Below are 14,170 nucleotides of genomic sequence, written 5' to 3' on the forward strand. Positions count from 1 at the left end.
ATAACCTCCTGAGATACATGTATATTTCTTTTATAGTATCCCTACATCTGGTAATCAGGTTGTGGAAAATAAAATTTGTCATTGGAATGATGCTTTTGACTAACAGACATTTCTGATTTATGGTGTGCATTCAGTGAACAAATGCAAAATAGAACAAAACATATGTATAAAACTTCATGTATTATCAGATCCAGTAAACACAGTGAAGTGAACTGAGACCAATTTAAAAATTATCCATTGGTCTCTGTCCCTAGCCCCATGATTAGACTGTACGTCTGTTGCTTGGAAGCAATAGGTATTTGTACCTTTTTAGCCTTAGTTTTCAGGGTTGAATTTTAAATTTGTATGCACATTCCCTGTTTACAGTTGGGAAGTGTTTCTCTTCATTTGTGGTTGCTGTCTTCTTCACCCAGGCCTTTAGTCCTCCAGGAACTTGGTCACATCTGTATCTTTACTGTTTCATGTATCAGTTATTCCTTTTCCCCTGGCTATCCTTTAATATAGGAAAATGATCAGCTTTTTACTCTCCCCAAAAACCTATTCCTTGACTGCATTCCCCTCAAATTATGATTCTACCTCTTTTCTTCTGCTAAAATTCTCAGGAGAGTCGCTTATCCCTGCTCGCCGTCTCTGCTTTCTTATTTATTTATTTATTTTACTTGAGGTGCATACTATATCTGGCATTTCTCCCCATGTTATCCCTTCCCACCCTCCCCTCCCTCCCCGCCCCCCGCCAACTGCCCCCAGTGTGTGATGCTCCTCTCCCTGAGTCCACGTGTTCTCACTGTTCAACACCCCACCTATGAGTGAGAACATGCGGTGTTTGGCTTTCTGTTCTTGTGTCAGTTTGCTGAGAATAATGGTTTCCAGATTAGCCTTTGTCCCTTCTGGTCTCTGAAACTTTTCTCCTGTTTGCTACAAACTGCCTTTTCTTAGCTCTTGTTTTTGTCATTTTGTCCTCTCAATAACATCTACCACTATTCTGTTTCAAAAATACATTTTTTAATTGCAGATTCAGAGGGCACGTGTACAGATTTGTTGCAGTGGTATTACATACATATTGGTGAAGTTGGGCTTTTAATGTACCCATCACTCACATGGTGAACGTCGGACCCAATAAGTAGATTTTCAACCATCACCCCCACCCCTGCTCATCTTCCCACTTTTGGAGTCTTCAGTGTCTATTATTTCTATCTTTATGTCCACTTCTAAGTGGGAAAGTGCAGCATTTGATTTTCTAAGTGATTTCACTTAGGATAATGACCTAAAGCTTTATCCATGTTGCTGCAAAAGAAATTATTGCTTTCTTTTTTATGTCTGGATGATATCCTGTGATGCATATATACCACATTTTCTTTATCTGGTAGACCATTGATGGACACTGAATTTGACTTCATGACTTCGCTATTGTGAATAGTACTGCAATAAACATACAAGTACAGGTGTCTTTTTAATAAAATGATTTCTTTTCCTTTGGGTATATACCCGGTAGGGGGATTGCTGGGTTGAGTACACTATTCTTAATCTCCCTGAAACTCTGTGCCTTTTTCATTTCTGGGTCCTTGGTTGGCCTGGGAAACTTTGCAAGGTCTTCTTTCTTGTAGATTCTGAGATTCTGAGGGCCTTTTGCTTTTCTTCTTACACCTGCTGTTTTCTTCTCTATTATTTCTTCCCTGATCAGAGATCACCAACTACTGTGATCCCCATGACTTTTATGAGTGTTTTTTTTTTAAATTAGTTAAGATGTAAACTCAGGAGGTTTTACATAAGCCTAATTTCTAGCTTTCCTTTAAAAAAAAAAAAAAAAAAAAAAAAAAAACAGCTGACCCTGCCAAACAGTTGCCCCTTGAGAGGGAGCAGACACTCCCCAGTTGACCATAGTTCACTAGAGTATGCCTGCCATTCCTTGTTGTTCTCTGTCTGGCCTTCTTTATTCATGGACCTCACCTGTCCGAGCTTTGCAGACTCCCGACTTTGAGCCTCCTACCCTTAATCCATTGTGCTGTTTCCTAGGTCCTCTTTTCTCATGAATCAGAGAAGGTGTGGCTCTGTTTCCCCTTTTCTCCCATTTAATACATGCCTGGCTTTTGATAGTCACTCAAAAAACATTTGGATGAGTAAAAGGCTCCATTAGGTTTGATTCCGGTCACTGAATACCTGAGGACCCTGTTCCCAATAGGCAACACGGAGGTCTCTGTCTATGGAACGTTTTGAATGAGATATTTTTAATATCGGGTTGAGAAAAGGTATTTGTACTTCACCTAGGCATAAAACTTTATACAGATCATTAAGTCCTGCTTCATGTTACATATGAGAATTGGGAGGCAAACCCAAGATCAAGTGACTTGCCCAAGGCAACAAAGCAAGTTAATAGCAAGCTTGGACTCTGAATAGTATGAATAACTCGTGTTCATATAGCACTTTACATGTTACAGAGCACTTAACCATGCCCATTTCTACCTGGGGTGTGTAGAGGTGATGTTACCTTCCCATTTTATACTGCTGGGGAAACCCAAACCATGGAATTTATATGTTCCACCCAAGGTTACTGAACCAGTGAGGACAAAGACCTAACTCTAACCTAAACCTTTCAGCTTGAAGTTCAGGGCTTTTCCTGTGGTTTTCTCTGACAGTTCCTTTTTCAGCTACCTAAGCTAAAATTCTTTATAGGCTTCTAATGACATATACCTTCTCTTTGCACCTTACATTTCAAAATCAGAAACCTGAGCAAGAAAATTCTAGTTTATTTTGTTTTTAACAGCTCAGGCCAACAGAAGTGAAGATAATGAAAATAAGTGAAGAGCTAAGTAGCTGATGTTTCACCTTCCTTACCTAGTGCAGCCAGGCAGTTACTGTGAAAATCCTTTTCCCTTGGCAGGAAGTAGCAAGGCTTGAATGAGGAGTCGATGGTTCTCCCTGTGCTATGGTGTAAATGAGTAACCCTTGTACTTGCTACCAGTGTACTGCTTCAGGACCCAGGAGCCTTCAGAAATGTGGGCCATGGGGGGTCAGGGGAGTCATTTCAGTCTTCTTTTCTCTCCTCAGCAAATTCTTTGTGCTTAATGAGCCTTGGGAGCTCAGCCACCCTGTGGTGCAGCTTCTTTCCCTGAAGGAGCTATGGAGAGTCCAGAGCTATGCCATCCAATGCATATGTTGGGGTTGAGCAACTTGCAGTGAGACTCCTCCAAACTGAGTGGGACGGAAGCACTCTGTACCCACTGGGTTCAAAGACATAGTATAAAAAAAAGAATGTATCCATCTCAGCACTTTTCTATATGCATTACATGTTGAAGTGATTATAGTGTAGATATATTGGACTAAATGAAATATATTATTAAAATGAGTTTTACCTATTTCTTTTTGTCTTTTAAAATGTGGCTACCAGAAAATCTAAATTCCAAGTTTGGCTCATATTATATTTCAGTTGCATAGTGTTGGGCTAGAGGCAGCACTTCCTTCCCTTGAGAGTGCTAAGAGACAAACATTTCTGTTCATTCAACAAATATTTACAGAGACCTAAATGGAGCTGTTACCTGAGAGAGGCTTTCATATCAATTTTAAAAGACTCTTGAGTAATCCCTTCAGTCTCTTAGTTATTCCTTATCTGTGGGCAAGTCTTGTATTCTAAATGAAGACTGAGCTTGCTTTTATATTTGGGTCATCCAAAAACAAAAACCTTGTTACCTAAATTGCAGGGAGGAATAGGAGGCAAATGGAAATACCAGTTTCTCATTGTCATTATGGAGCATTTTGTAAAGGCCTATAATATGAGGCAAAATATTTTCATGTCTACTAAGAGGCTGTAAATGGGCATGAATTTCCATTCCGTAGCATTTCATTCATTCACTGATTTTCCTCAAAGTGACTGACTTATCTGGAGAAGGAACACTGGACTTAGTGATGCAGTAGAATGTTGAAGAGCTGCATTTAAAACATGGCATTTGAAAGCAGTGAGGAAAAGATGGACTGTTATTGAAATGATGATAGGACAACTGCTGAGTCATGCAGAGAAACGAAGTGCTAAGTGCTCTCCTTACCTTATTCTTTATGCAAAACCAGATGGGCATATGGTTCACAGGCTGCTCAATGTAAAAAGGAAGGACGAAATGAAGAAAACATTAACAAAACTAAGAAGAAATGTAGGTTTCTTATTTAAAACAATTGTGGAATAAGAAGATTTTTAAAGCATGATGTTAAATCAAGATGCAGTAGTGGAAAAACTGATAAATTTGACACATAAAATAAAAACTTTTCTGTAACAAACCTATGAAGCTAAAAAACAAATTAGAACATTATTTTTAATAGACATAAATATATACACACACATATATATAAGTTACATAATATAGAAAGAGTACTTACGGCCAGGTGCAGTGGCTCACACCTGTAATCCCAGCACTTTAGTAAGCTGAGGTGGGCAGATCACCTGAGGTCAGGAGTTCAACACCAACCTGGCCAATATGGTGAAACCCCATCTCTACTAAAAAAATACAAAAATTAGCCAGGCTGTTGTGGCGTGCGCCTATAATCCCAGCTACTCAGGAGGCTGAGACAAGAGAATCACTTGAACCCGGGAGGAAGAGGTTGCATTGAGCTGAGATTGTGCCACTGCACTCCAGCCTAGATGACTGAGGGAGACCATGTCTCAAAAAAAAAAAAAAAAAAAAAAAGGGATTTCTGTCAGTCCAATAACCCGATAGAAATATGGATGGAGTATTGAAACAAGCAAATCCTAAAAGAAGAAAATTGATACTTAATCTCATCAATAAATACAAATACAAATTAAAACAGTATGCCAAGACATAGTAAATGGCAACATCTCTATAAAATGGAATACTGTGTTAATCAATCTATCCCTATTTATATGCAGAGATGTTCATGAAATACTGTTTCATGAGAGAATAGAATAGATGGCTTGGTTTTGTGTTAAAAATCAATAAAGTAGATACATATATAACAACATCTACATAGAAAATAAATGGAAGGATATGTTTTAAATTGTTCAATGAAAATCCATCTGGGAAGTGCATTGGGGAGAAACAGATGTGGGGAACTGTCTGAGGCCTTTTACTTTTTACTTCATGATGTTCTATTCCAGGGGTGTGCAATCTTTTGGCTTCCCTGGGCCACATTGGAAGAAGAAAAATTGTTCTGGCAACACATAAAATACACTAACAATAGCTGGTGAGCTTTAAAAAAAAAAAAAAAAAAAAACTCAAAAAAATCTCATAATGTTTTAAGAAACTTTACAAATTTGTGTTGGGCTACATGTAGAGGACCATGGGTTGGACAAGCTTGCTCTAGTGGGTTGTGAATTAAAATAATTTCTTCTCAGATACACTGTTTGTATCCTACAGTGCTCAAAAGCTACAGAGTGATTCTCTGTAAAACTTCCTATAAAATAGTGACTATTCAACTTAGTTCTCATTAAAAAAATGTTTTCTCTTTAAAAAAGTTGTAAGTCCCACCTTTAAAAGACAGCTATATTCTCTCTAGCAAAGAGGGCAACCTCACACAAAAAGTTTACTTTAATATTTCTTAAGCTGCCTTGTTATTATTGATATTTTTGTCAGTATTTCATCTCATGTTTATTTGTATTTCCGATAACTCTCAAAAACACATTCTTTGTACATTTTAGACTCTTCTCCAAAAGAGACATAAGAATTTGAAGAGTATTAAATACTATAGAGTCCCTGCTTTTATCTCCAGTATACTGAATTTTACCATATATCCAACCTAAGTCTCATCAAAGCTGCTTACCAAATGCTTGGAAGAAGGTATTTTAGGATACAAGTTTCTTTTGCAGGTGATGAGTGCACTCCTAACATTAAAGGTCATGGTTAGATAAATGTCACAGAAAGCTCACACTACTGAGCTCAAACAAACATTCATACATGAATTTTATCAAAATTCTATTCAAAGTTATCAGATTCTTGCTTCTCTATTGTTACAAAGGTTAAGTTATACTTAACAACAAAAGCTGCTTTATGTTTCTGCCTGATTTACTTAATGCCTCTACCAAATAGTCCTAGCTTTATGATTTTCTCTGGAACCGATGAAAGAAGCAAGGAACAGTGTGTTTTTAATACTAATCTATGCTGCTTCAGAAGAAATCTCAAGTAATTTTAAAGTATGACAACATCTTGCTAACAAATATTACTGTCAATGCATAAAAATGAAGTGCAGAAAAAAATATGCTAGGCTATTTAGAGGAATAGAAATAAAATAGAAACATGTCCATTTAAAGTGAGATTATGCATGATACATGTGGAGAGCTAAAAGAGACCTAAAAAATCATTGGCTCCAACTTACTTTATAGATGAGGAAGCTATGAACAATAGAGGTAAAATGGCTCCGTTAACGCCACAAAGTTAGATAACGTGGTCTTCTACTTGCCAGTTGGCTTGTTATACCACTCCAGAGTGTGTCTACCTGCATATACATGCTTCTAAGCATCCAACCCTGTGGCCCAGCAGTTCTACTCCTGGACATGTACCCAATATCCAGATGACAGCTTATGTCCACCAAAAGACACTTACTAGATTATTCACAACAGCATTGTTCTTGATAGACACCGTCTAATTGGAAGGAAGGAAGGCAGGAAAGAAGGAAAGAAAACCCACATGTTCATCAGCAGTAGAATGGATAAATTATAGTATATTTACAGAATAGAATATTACACAGCAGTTTAAAAGAAAGAACTACTGATTCTTGGAGCAATCTGGATAAATCTCAAAAAGCATATTGTTGAGCAAAAGTAGCTAGACAGAAATTATGGAAAGCACTGTATTATTTTTATGCATGTTTGTAAGCTCCTTAAGGGCAGAGACCATTTTCCTGCATTTGTGGATCTTTAGTACTGAGCACGTTATTCAGCACACAGTTGGTGCTCAGAGTCCAGGCACACTGGCTCCCAGCACTTTGGGAGGTTGAGACAGGAGGATCACTTGAGCGGAGAAGTTTGACACCAGCTAGACATCATAATGAGCCCTTGTCGCTACTAAAAATTAGCTGGGTTGTGGTGTTGGATGCCTATACTCAGGAGGCTGAGGCAAGAGGATCACTTGAGCCCAGGAGTTCGAGGCTACAGTGAGCAATGAATGTGCTGCTGCACTTCAGCCAGGGTAACAGAGTGAGATGCTTCCCCCTCAAACAACCCCCCCCCCATAGATGTTCAATGTGTATTTATTTTAATGGAGAATATATGATATGAAGAAAGACACAAAGGAGGCACCCAGTATTTTTCTATTGAGAAAGCAGCAGGAATTATTGGGAACAATATTTTAATCCTCAGATGTTTATACCAGAGCACAGCATATGGAAACCTGAAATGCTAACACAGTGTTAAATATATAACTGACACTTGGCCAGCCAAGTATGACCATGATGAGACTATGTAATTTTTCAGAACCTTTCAAAACAGGCACCACTAATGGAGCCTATTGTTTGACCCCAGAATTAATCTAAACATAATATCAAATAGATGTGATAGTCTTCTCTATTTATATTTTTGGCTTCAATGTGAAGGAAGTCTTCTCATCTTCTTCCCCGACTTCTTAATCAGTGGGACAGGATGCTGAGTTGATCGGTCAGACTCCAGCACTCTGATTAGGTTTGCGCTTTTGAAGATTTGTTTCTAGGTGTCCAAATAAGCTTATTGTGGAAGAAGACATTCTCTGGTTCCTTTTTCTCCAGCATTGCCTGCTGCGCCAGCCCTTCATTTCATGAGGGTGTTGTGTTTGGGATGGAGGTGTTGAAGTAGCCTTTCAATCTGCTTGGTTTCCAGGCTCCTTATACCCAGCCTGTGTAGGAAAGAGGAACCTACCCCTCCATGGTTCACTGCAGTTTATTAGAGCTCTACAGTGAGTTTCGGGCTGCCCCCACCGTAATATAAAACATTGCTTTGCTTCATTTGGGCTTCTTATACTCTTGGGGACCACTCAAGGTGGGACAGCTAGACCAAGAAAGGATTTGTAAATTCTGGATCTTCTGACCAAATACCATGACAATGCTCTGAATAGGGCTACCCTTTCATAGCACCTCATTCCTTCATCCCTAAACACATACCACACAAGTCTTCATGATCCTTTCTCTGGCTGTTGGTACTTCAGGCCTTGACAGGTGTTATTCTGTCATTACTGCCTATTATTTCTGAAAGATTAGCACATGGAGAGACTTCTTAAAGTCTGAAGAAGAGATATGGTCATGTTTGATAAAGGTTTATCCTACTAATTATAGACTAGACAAGCAACTTGAATTTGAGTTCCCTAGGAACAAATTGTCTTTAGGAACAAATTCTTTTAGGAACAAATTGTCAGTTGATTTGCCATCCTTTATAGAAGCAGTGACTGCTGAGCTCCAGTTAACACAGCTTTGTGAGGAACCAGTTGTTCTAAAGCAAGTTCATTGCATAAAATATTGACTGACAGAGTTTCCATTGTCCTAGTAGGATGGTCTTATCCATAGGATGAGAAGACATAGCCCAAACAATTTAGGTGGGAAAAATAGTACATGATGTTATTTTATATAAAGGCATTTGTGAAGTGCCCAATATGTAATGCTGAGATAGAAAAATCACTGTTTTCCTTAATATTATATTTAAGTTACCTTTTAAAAGTTATTATTTTGCATCTCAATTTTTTTATGAGAGGTTAAGCTATGTTTCCCATTACTGTAATATCTAGGTAAGTTATATGCAGCTTATTGTCATTGAAGCTTTCCGGAAATGTTTTATTTTACCGTAGGAAAAACAAAAGGCATGTGTTCTTTCCTTTCTTGCTGATAGTATCAGTGGAGTACACGGATTTTGACCCCTGGTACTCTTACTTTACACTGGGGCTTTTGAGATAGACGAAGTTAGCTTGCCAACAGAACTTGAATTTCATGTCTTATCCTGTTATTATTGAAAGTTTGTGCACACAGGTCTATAACTGATACAATGACATGACAAAAAACATGTGAAGAATTTATACCAGCTTTTTGTGAGGTTCTCCCAGAATACAGAAAGAAAGGCAGGAGGTAAACGTACTTAGAAGTACATTGGTCTGTTTTGAATGGTTTTATTCTTTGTCTTCTTGCTCATTGTTACCAAAGCCAAAAGTTGCCCCTTCATTATTCAGTTGTGCTCTGAGCAAATACCCAACCATGATTGTACAACAGGGTATCCAGTCAGACAAATATACCCTCTGATTGCTCTTCTCGAAATTTTACAGTGAGCTGAAAACAATGTTCATTTGTTATTGGCAAGTTTTTTTTTTATTATTATACTTGAAGTTCTGGGGTACATGTGCAGAACGTGCAGGTTTGTTACATAGGTTTACACGTGATTGGCAAGTTTTAAAAACAGACATTATAAAAATTCTTAATAAAATTGTCTTTTACTCTTTCAGTCTTGCAATGGAATTGTTTATTCTTGATTTAATGTCTACCTGTGATATAGATACAATGAAATTCCAATACTGAGAGAAAAGACATCTCGTGTGGGACGAACAGACACTGCACAGGCAAACTTTAAAGTAGTGACTTGAAAGTTTGGATAAAATCATGTTGAAAATAAACCTCAGTGAATTCTTGGAAATTGTTTAACCTTCTTGTGTTGGTCTGGCGGTTGCTTTTGCAGTTTAACTCAGCTGCTAAGCAGCTGATAGAATGGGATAAGCCTCCTGTGCCAGGAGTTGATGCGGGAGAATGTTCCTCGGCAGCAGTCCAGAGCAGCACTGCCCCAAAGCACTCCGACACCAAGAAGAACACCAAAAAGCGGCATTCCTTCACTTCCCTCACCATGGCCAACAAGTCCTCCCAGGCGTCCCAGAACCGCCACTCCATGGAGATCAGCCCCCCTGTCCTCATCAGCTCTAGCAACCCCACTGCTGCTGCGCGGATCAGCGAGCTGTCTGGACTCTCCTGCAGTGCTCCTTCTCAGGTAAATCCTCAATTGTTCTATAGAGAGCTCACCCACAAAACGATCAACTCACAAACATGGTTGCTTTCTAGCTGACAAATATTACTTATTTTGAACTTCTGAAGTTAGTAACTTTTCTGGGAAGCAAAACCTGTCTTTATTTTGCAGGTGGAACAATGGAGACGGGAAGGCTAACTTGAGTGTATCAACCTAGAGCTAACTCCTCCATCATTTTCAAAGGAAAGATCAGAACTTACCAAGATGAGTTAAATAATACTTACTAGTTTCACCAAGCAATCACTCAGCCTTACAGAACCTTCTCACAATACTGCTTTGGGAGATCTTGCCAATCTTTATCTCCACCCAGATTTAAGACGCCATGGTCCAAACTTGTAATGTTTGTAGTTGCTTGTATCTATGTAACTTACCTTAATATTTAGGCTTCCCAGAATTACAGAGAAAGAAGAGCAAGGACGAAAGAAACATTTAATATAAATTAGAAATTGACCTCACGTATTTTAAGCTTATTAGTTCATTACAACTTTGGACTGGTATGTAAAAAATAGCCACACATTATTCTTAGGTTTATAAAAATACATGGGATGACTGGGGCATTCATTCATTCCTTTGGCAAACATTTATTGAGCACTTTACTATTAGACCTTTCTAGGCACTGTGTATACCATGATATATAAAATATAGCAATTTGCTGTGTTAGGCTTTAATTCTGGACTACAAAAAAAGCCTAATTATAACCCTGCCCAAGCCACAGGACTGCTATCATTATCCACTTAGGTGATGGTTGTATTTTCCTCAGCTTAAAGTTCAGAGAACCTAGTTCAAAGCAGCCTGTCACAAGCAAAAGACATTGCTTTCAAGTTTCATGTTTCATCTTGAAAATTCATGCAGATTTTACATTCTACTCCATCATATAGCTAGGGTGGTTTTTTTTTTCCTTTAAACATTAAAATTAAATTATGTCCGCTTAAAGAAAAAGAAAGAAATACATAGTCCTGGTCCTCAGAAAGTTTACATTCTAATAAGTTTACATTCTAATAAGCCTATTTTGGACACAATGAAAATATAAAATACAGTTTTTTTATATCCCTTGCCATTTTTTTCTCAGCCTCTTTGTTTGTTTGTTTTTAATAGAGATGGGGTCTCATTTTGTTGCCCAGGCTGGTACCAACAACCTCTTGGCCTCAAGTGAACCTCCTGCCTGGGCCTCCCAAAGTGCTGGGATTACAAGTATGAGCCACAGCCTCAGCCTCATTTACTTGACCCTGCTCCTTTAGATTCATACTGCATGTTTTAAGTTAAATGCATTCACTTTCTGAGTGGGATTGTGGGATTGTTGTTTTGTGGCATTTTTTAGGTGTTATGGCCATGACACTTTTATTGAGAGAAATAAAGACACACACATGCACAACTAGAAGATGAGTGCAGTGAAGGCAAGGGTCTGTGTTTTGTTCACTGATGATATTCCAAATGGCAGACATACAGAAAGCACACAACATGTATTTGTTGGATGAAAGAGTCACTTGAAAAATGGGTAGAGAAGAGAACTATGCCATTTTACGTGGAACTAATCATATCCATGTCAGAAATAGATGTGGATCATAGATCAGAGTAGGAAGTGCCAAGTGAGGTTAATCTGGAAAGGTTCAGAACTGAAGATTTTTGAGTACGGTTCTGAAGAAGGGAGCTAGTAAAGATGGCCCTCTACTAAGAGATATTTGAATCATTTTGATTCAGTGCTTTTTATCTTGCAACCTAGCAACATTTGCACAATGATATTGTCTTGAAATAAAAGACAAGCTGCCAACGATAGTGACACCTCAGAATGGGAATAGCTTTAAAAGAATGGACAATACTCTTTTGGCAGGAGAGGAAACAGAAAAAAGAAGATAGACTGGGCATTTTCATCTTTGCAGAGGGCTCGGCATTCAGGTGTGAGCATGCCTGACGCTGCCATACCAGAGCTGGCGATGAAGACTCTAAAAGTAGAGCTGTTTTTGTTTTGGTTCAAGTAGCTCAGGAAACAAGGCTCTTTCTGTGTTCCACTCAAAGTTTCCCCTTCAACCATTCCACCCCTCCTTCCGCTTTCCAGTTGGTTCTGTTTTCAGTGGTAGAGCGTTGCCTCAGGGAGAAGTTATTTCTAGAAGAGGCTGGGAGGTGTTTGAAGTGCTGCCTGGTTTCTCCAGCCTAGGTTTACAGAAAACACTACTTATCTAGGGCACTGTGTACATTGGAGGGAACCCCAGTCCACAATAGAGCATTGAGCATGTGTAGCATTTGTGACGTGCAGAAACTCTTCCAACCATGGAGATCAGTACATAGGGGAAATGGCTCATGTAACACCATTCAAAACAGAACTGTCCTTTTGCCCTGCCCAGCAAAGGGCCTGGCTATAGATTTCACTGAGGCCCATTGCTGAATCTGTTCCCTGCTATTGACCTGATTGCTGTCTTCTTTTCCTTACACATATTAACCTTTGCCTGTAGTTCCTTTTCTTTTCTGTTTTTTTCTTTTTTGAGACAGAGTTTCACTCTTGTCTCCCAGGCTGGAGTGCAATGGCATGATCTTGGCTCACTGCAACCGTCGCCTCCCAGGTTCAAGTGATTCTCCTGCCTCAGTCTCCCGAGGAGCTGGGATTACAAGCACGCGTAACCACAAGCGGCTAATTTTTAAGTATAGTTAGGATTAAGTTTGGTTGCATTTATTAGAAAATTGAAAGTAAGTGGCTTAAAAATGTTAGTATTCTTTTTTTTTTTTTTTTTGAGATGGAGTCTCGCTCTATCGCCCAGGCTAGAGTGCAGGTGCATGATCTCGGCTCACCACAACCTCTGCCTCCCAGGTTTAAACAATTCTCTGCCTCAGCCTCCCGAGTAGCTGGGATTACAGGCACATGCCACCATGCCTGGCTAATTTTTTGTATTTTTAGTAGAGACAGAGTTTCACCATCTTGGCCAGGCTGGTCTTGAACTCCTGACCTCATGATCCACCCGCCTCGGCCTCCCAAAATGCTGGGATTACAGGCATAAGCCACTGTGCCCAGGCCAGTGTTCATTTTTATCTCATCCCAATGAAGTCTAGATATAGATAGTGCATGCTGGTGTGATGGCACAACAAAGTTATTAGGGACCTAGGCACCTTCAAGCTCATGTCTACTCCATATGAATAGGTCCTCATACCCTTGTTTCTGTATGGCAATTAGAGATGTCACTGTCACATCAAATTGCAGGCAGCAGGATGATGGACAAGAAGGGAGGCAAAGGACTTGCTTGCTATTCTATTTAGTGACTACTGAGTGATGGCTGAACTTTCAAATACATAAATTAGAAGATTATTTATAGGCAGTGCTGCCCAGGTGGGTCGCCAGATCAGATAGATGTGCATGAGTGTCCGTGATTGATGTGTGTAAAAGCACATGATGGTACAAGCCGCCAAGATGTTTTGTCTCCTCCTCTGACCACACTTAGGATATTTTTTGGCCTCCAGAGGAGTGATTCATAATATTCAGTGTTTCTGTGACATCTTTGTATTCAGTGGCCTCAGGGGAAGCAAGAAGCCCCACCCCCCAGCTCCTTTTTTGCTTATCCCAGGTCTTCCCTGCTTTACTTAGCCTTTCTTGTAGTGGAGACAACTAATTTTTGCAGTCCCCTGAGGAAAAGGTGAGCCCAGCAGAAAGCCAGGTTGTCTCTATTCAGGGCATTTATTCTAGACACGCTCACCTTTCACTGGTTTACTTCTACTTCTTGTCCTTCTGCTTTTGGTCATTCTTGGGTGACTTTGTCTCTTCCTTTGCTGCAATGCTAGGAACAGCCCCGTATTGAAGTGGTACTTGCAGAATTCCCCATGTCAGTGCTTCCCTGGAGTGCTTGTGATGGCAGAGACCTCAAGTAGCCTCTGGTCCAGCTGCTCACAGAGGTCTAGAGACGTGAAGGGACTTATCCCAAAACCGTGAGGTCATTAGCTACTAATTATTCTCACTCCCACTCTGCGCTTGTAGAGAAACGCCAATCAGTAATGAAATCTTTCTCAAAATATGCATAGGTTCAGGCCCAGGAAATTGTATTTTGGTTCAGTGTTTTTCTGCCCCAGTGGTTCCTTGAAAATAACGTCTGTTACCTGTGGAGGGTGTCGAGGTACTTGGCGTTTTGAATAAAGAACTGGACAAAACACATGAAGCAAGGAAAGAATGAAGCAACAAAAGCAGAGATTTGTTAAAAATGAAAGTACACAGCACAGTGTGGGAAGGGCCCTGGA

The 14,170-nt window shown here is 39.5% G+C and overlaps 1 protein-coding gene across 5 annotated transcripts in view; it reads left to right on the forward strand.

Moving 5' to 3' along the window:
* The window catches only part of SH3RF1 (SH3 domain containing ring finger 1), a 193,809-nt gene that overhangs the window by 140,162 nt on the left and 39,477 nt on the right, over positions 1 to 14,170 (forward strand). For all 5 annotated transcript variants that reach the window (XM_017507549.2, XM_017507546.2, XM_017507550.2 and 2 more), the window contains exon 5: positions 9,620 to 9,922. In XM_017507549.2, the coding sequence (XP_017363038.1) occupies positions 9,620 to 9,922 (303 nt within the window). The remainder of the gene's footprint in view (positions 1 to 9,619; positions 9,923 to 14,170) is intronic.

Source organism: Cebus imitator, unplaced genomic scaffold (assembly GCF_001604975.1).
Source record: "Cebus imitator isolate Cc_AM_T3 unplaced genomic scaffold, Cebus_imitator-1.0 Scaffold378, whole genome shotgun sequence".
Lineage (NCBI taxonomy): Eukaryota > Metazoa > Chordata > Mammalia > Primates > Cebidae > Cebus > Cebus imitator.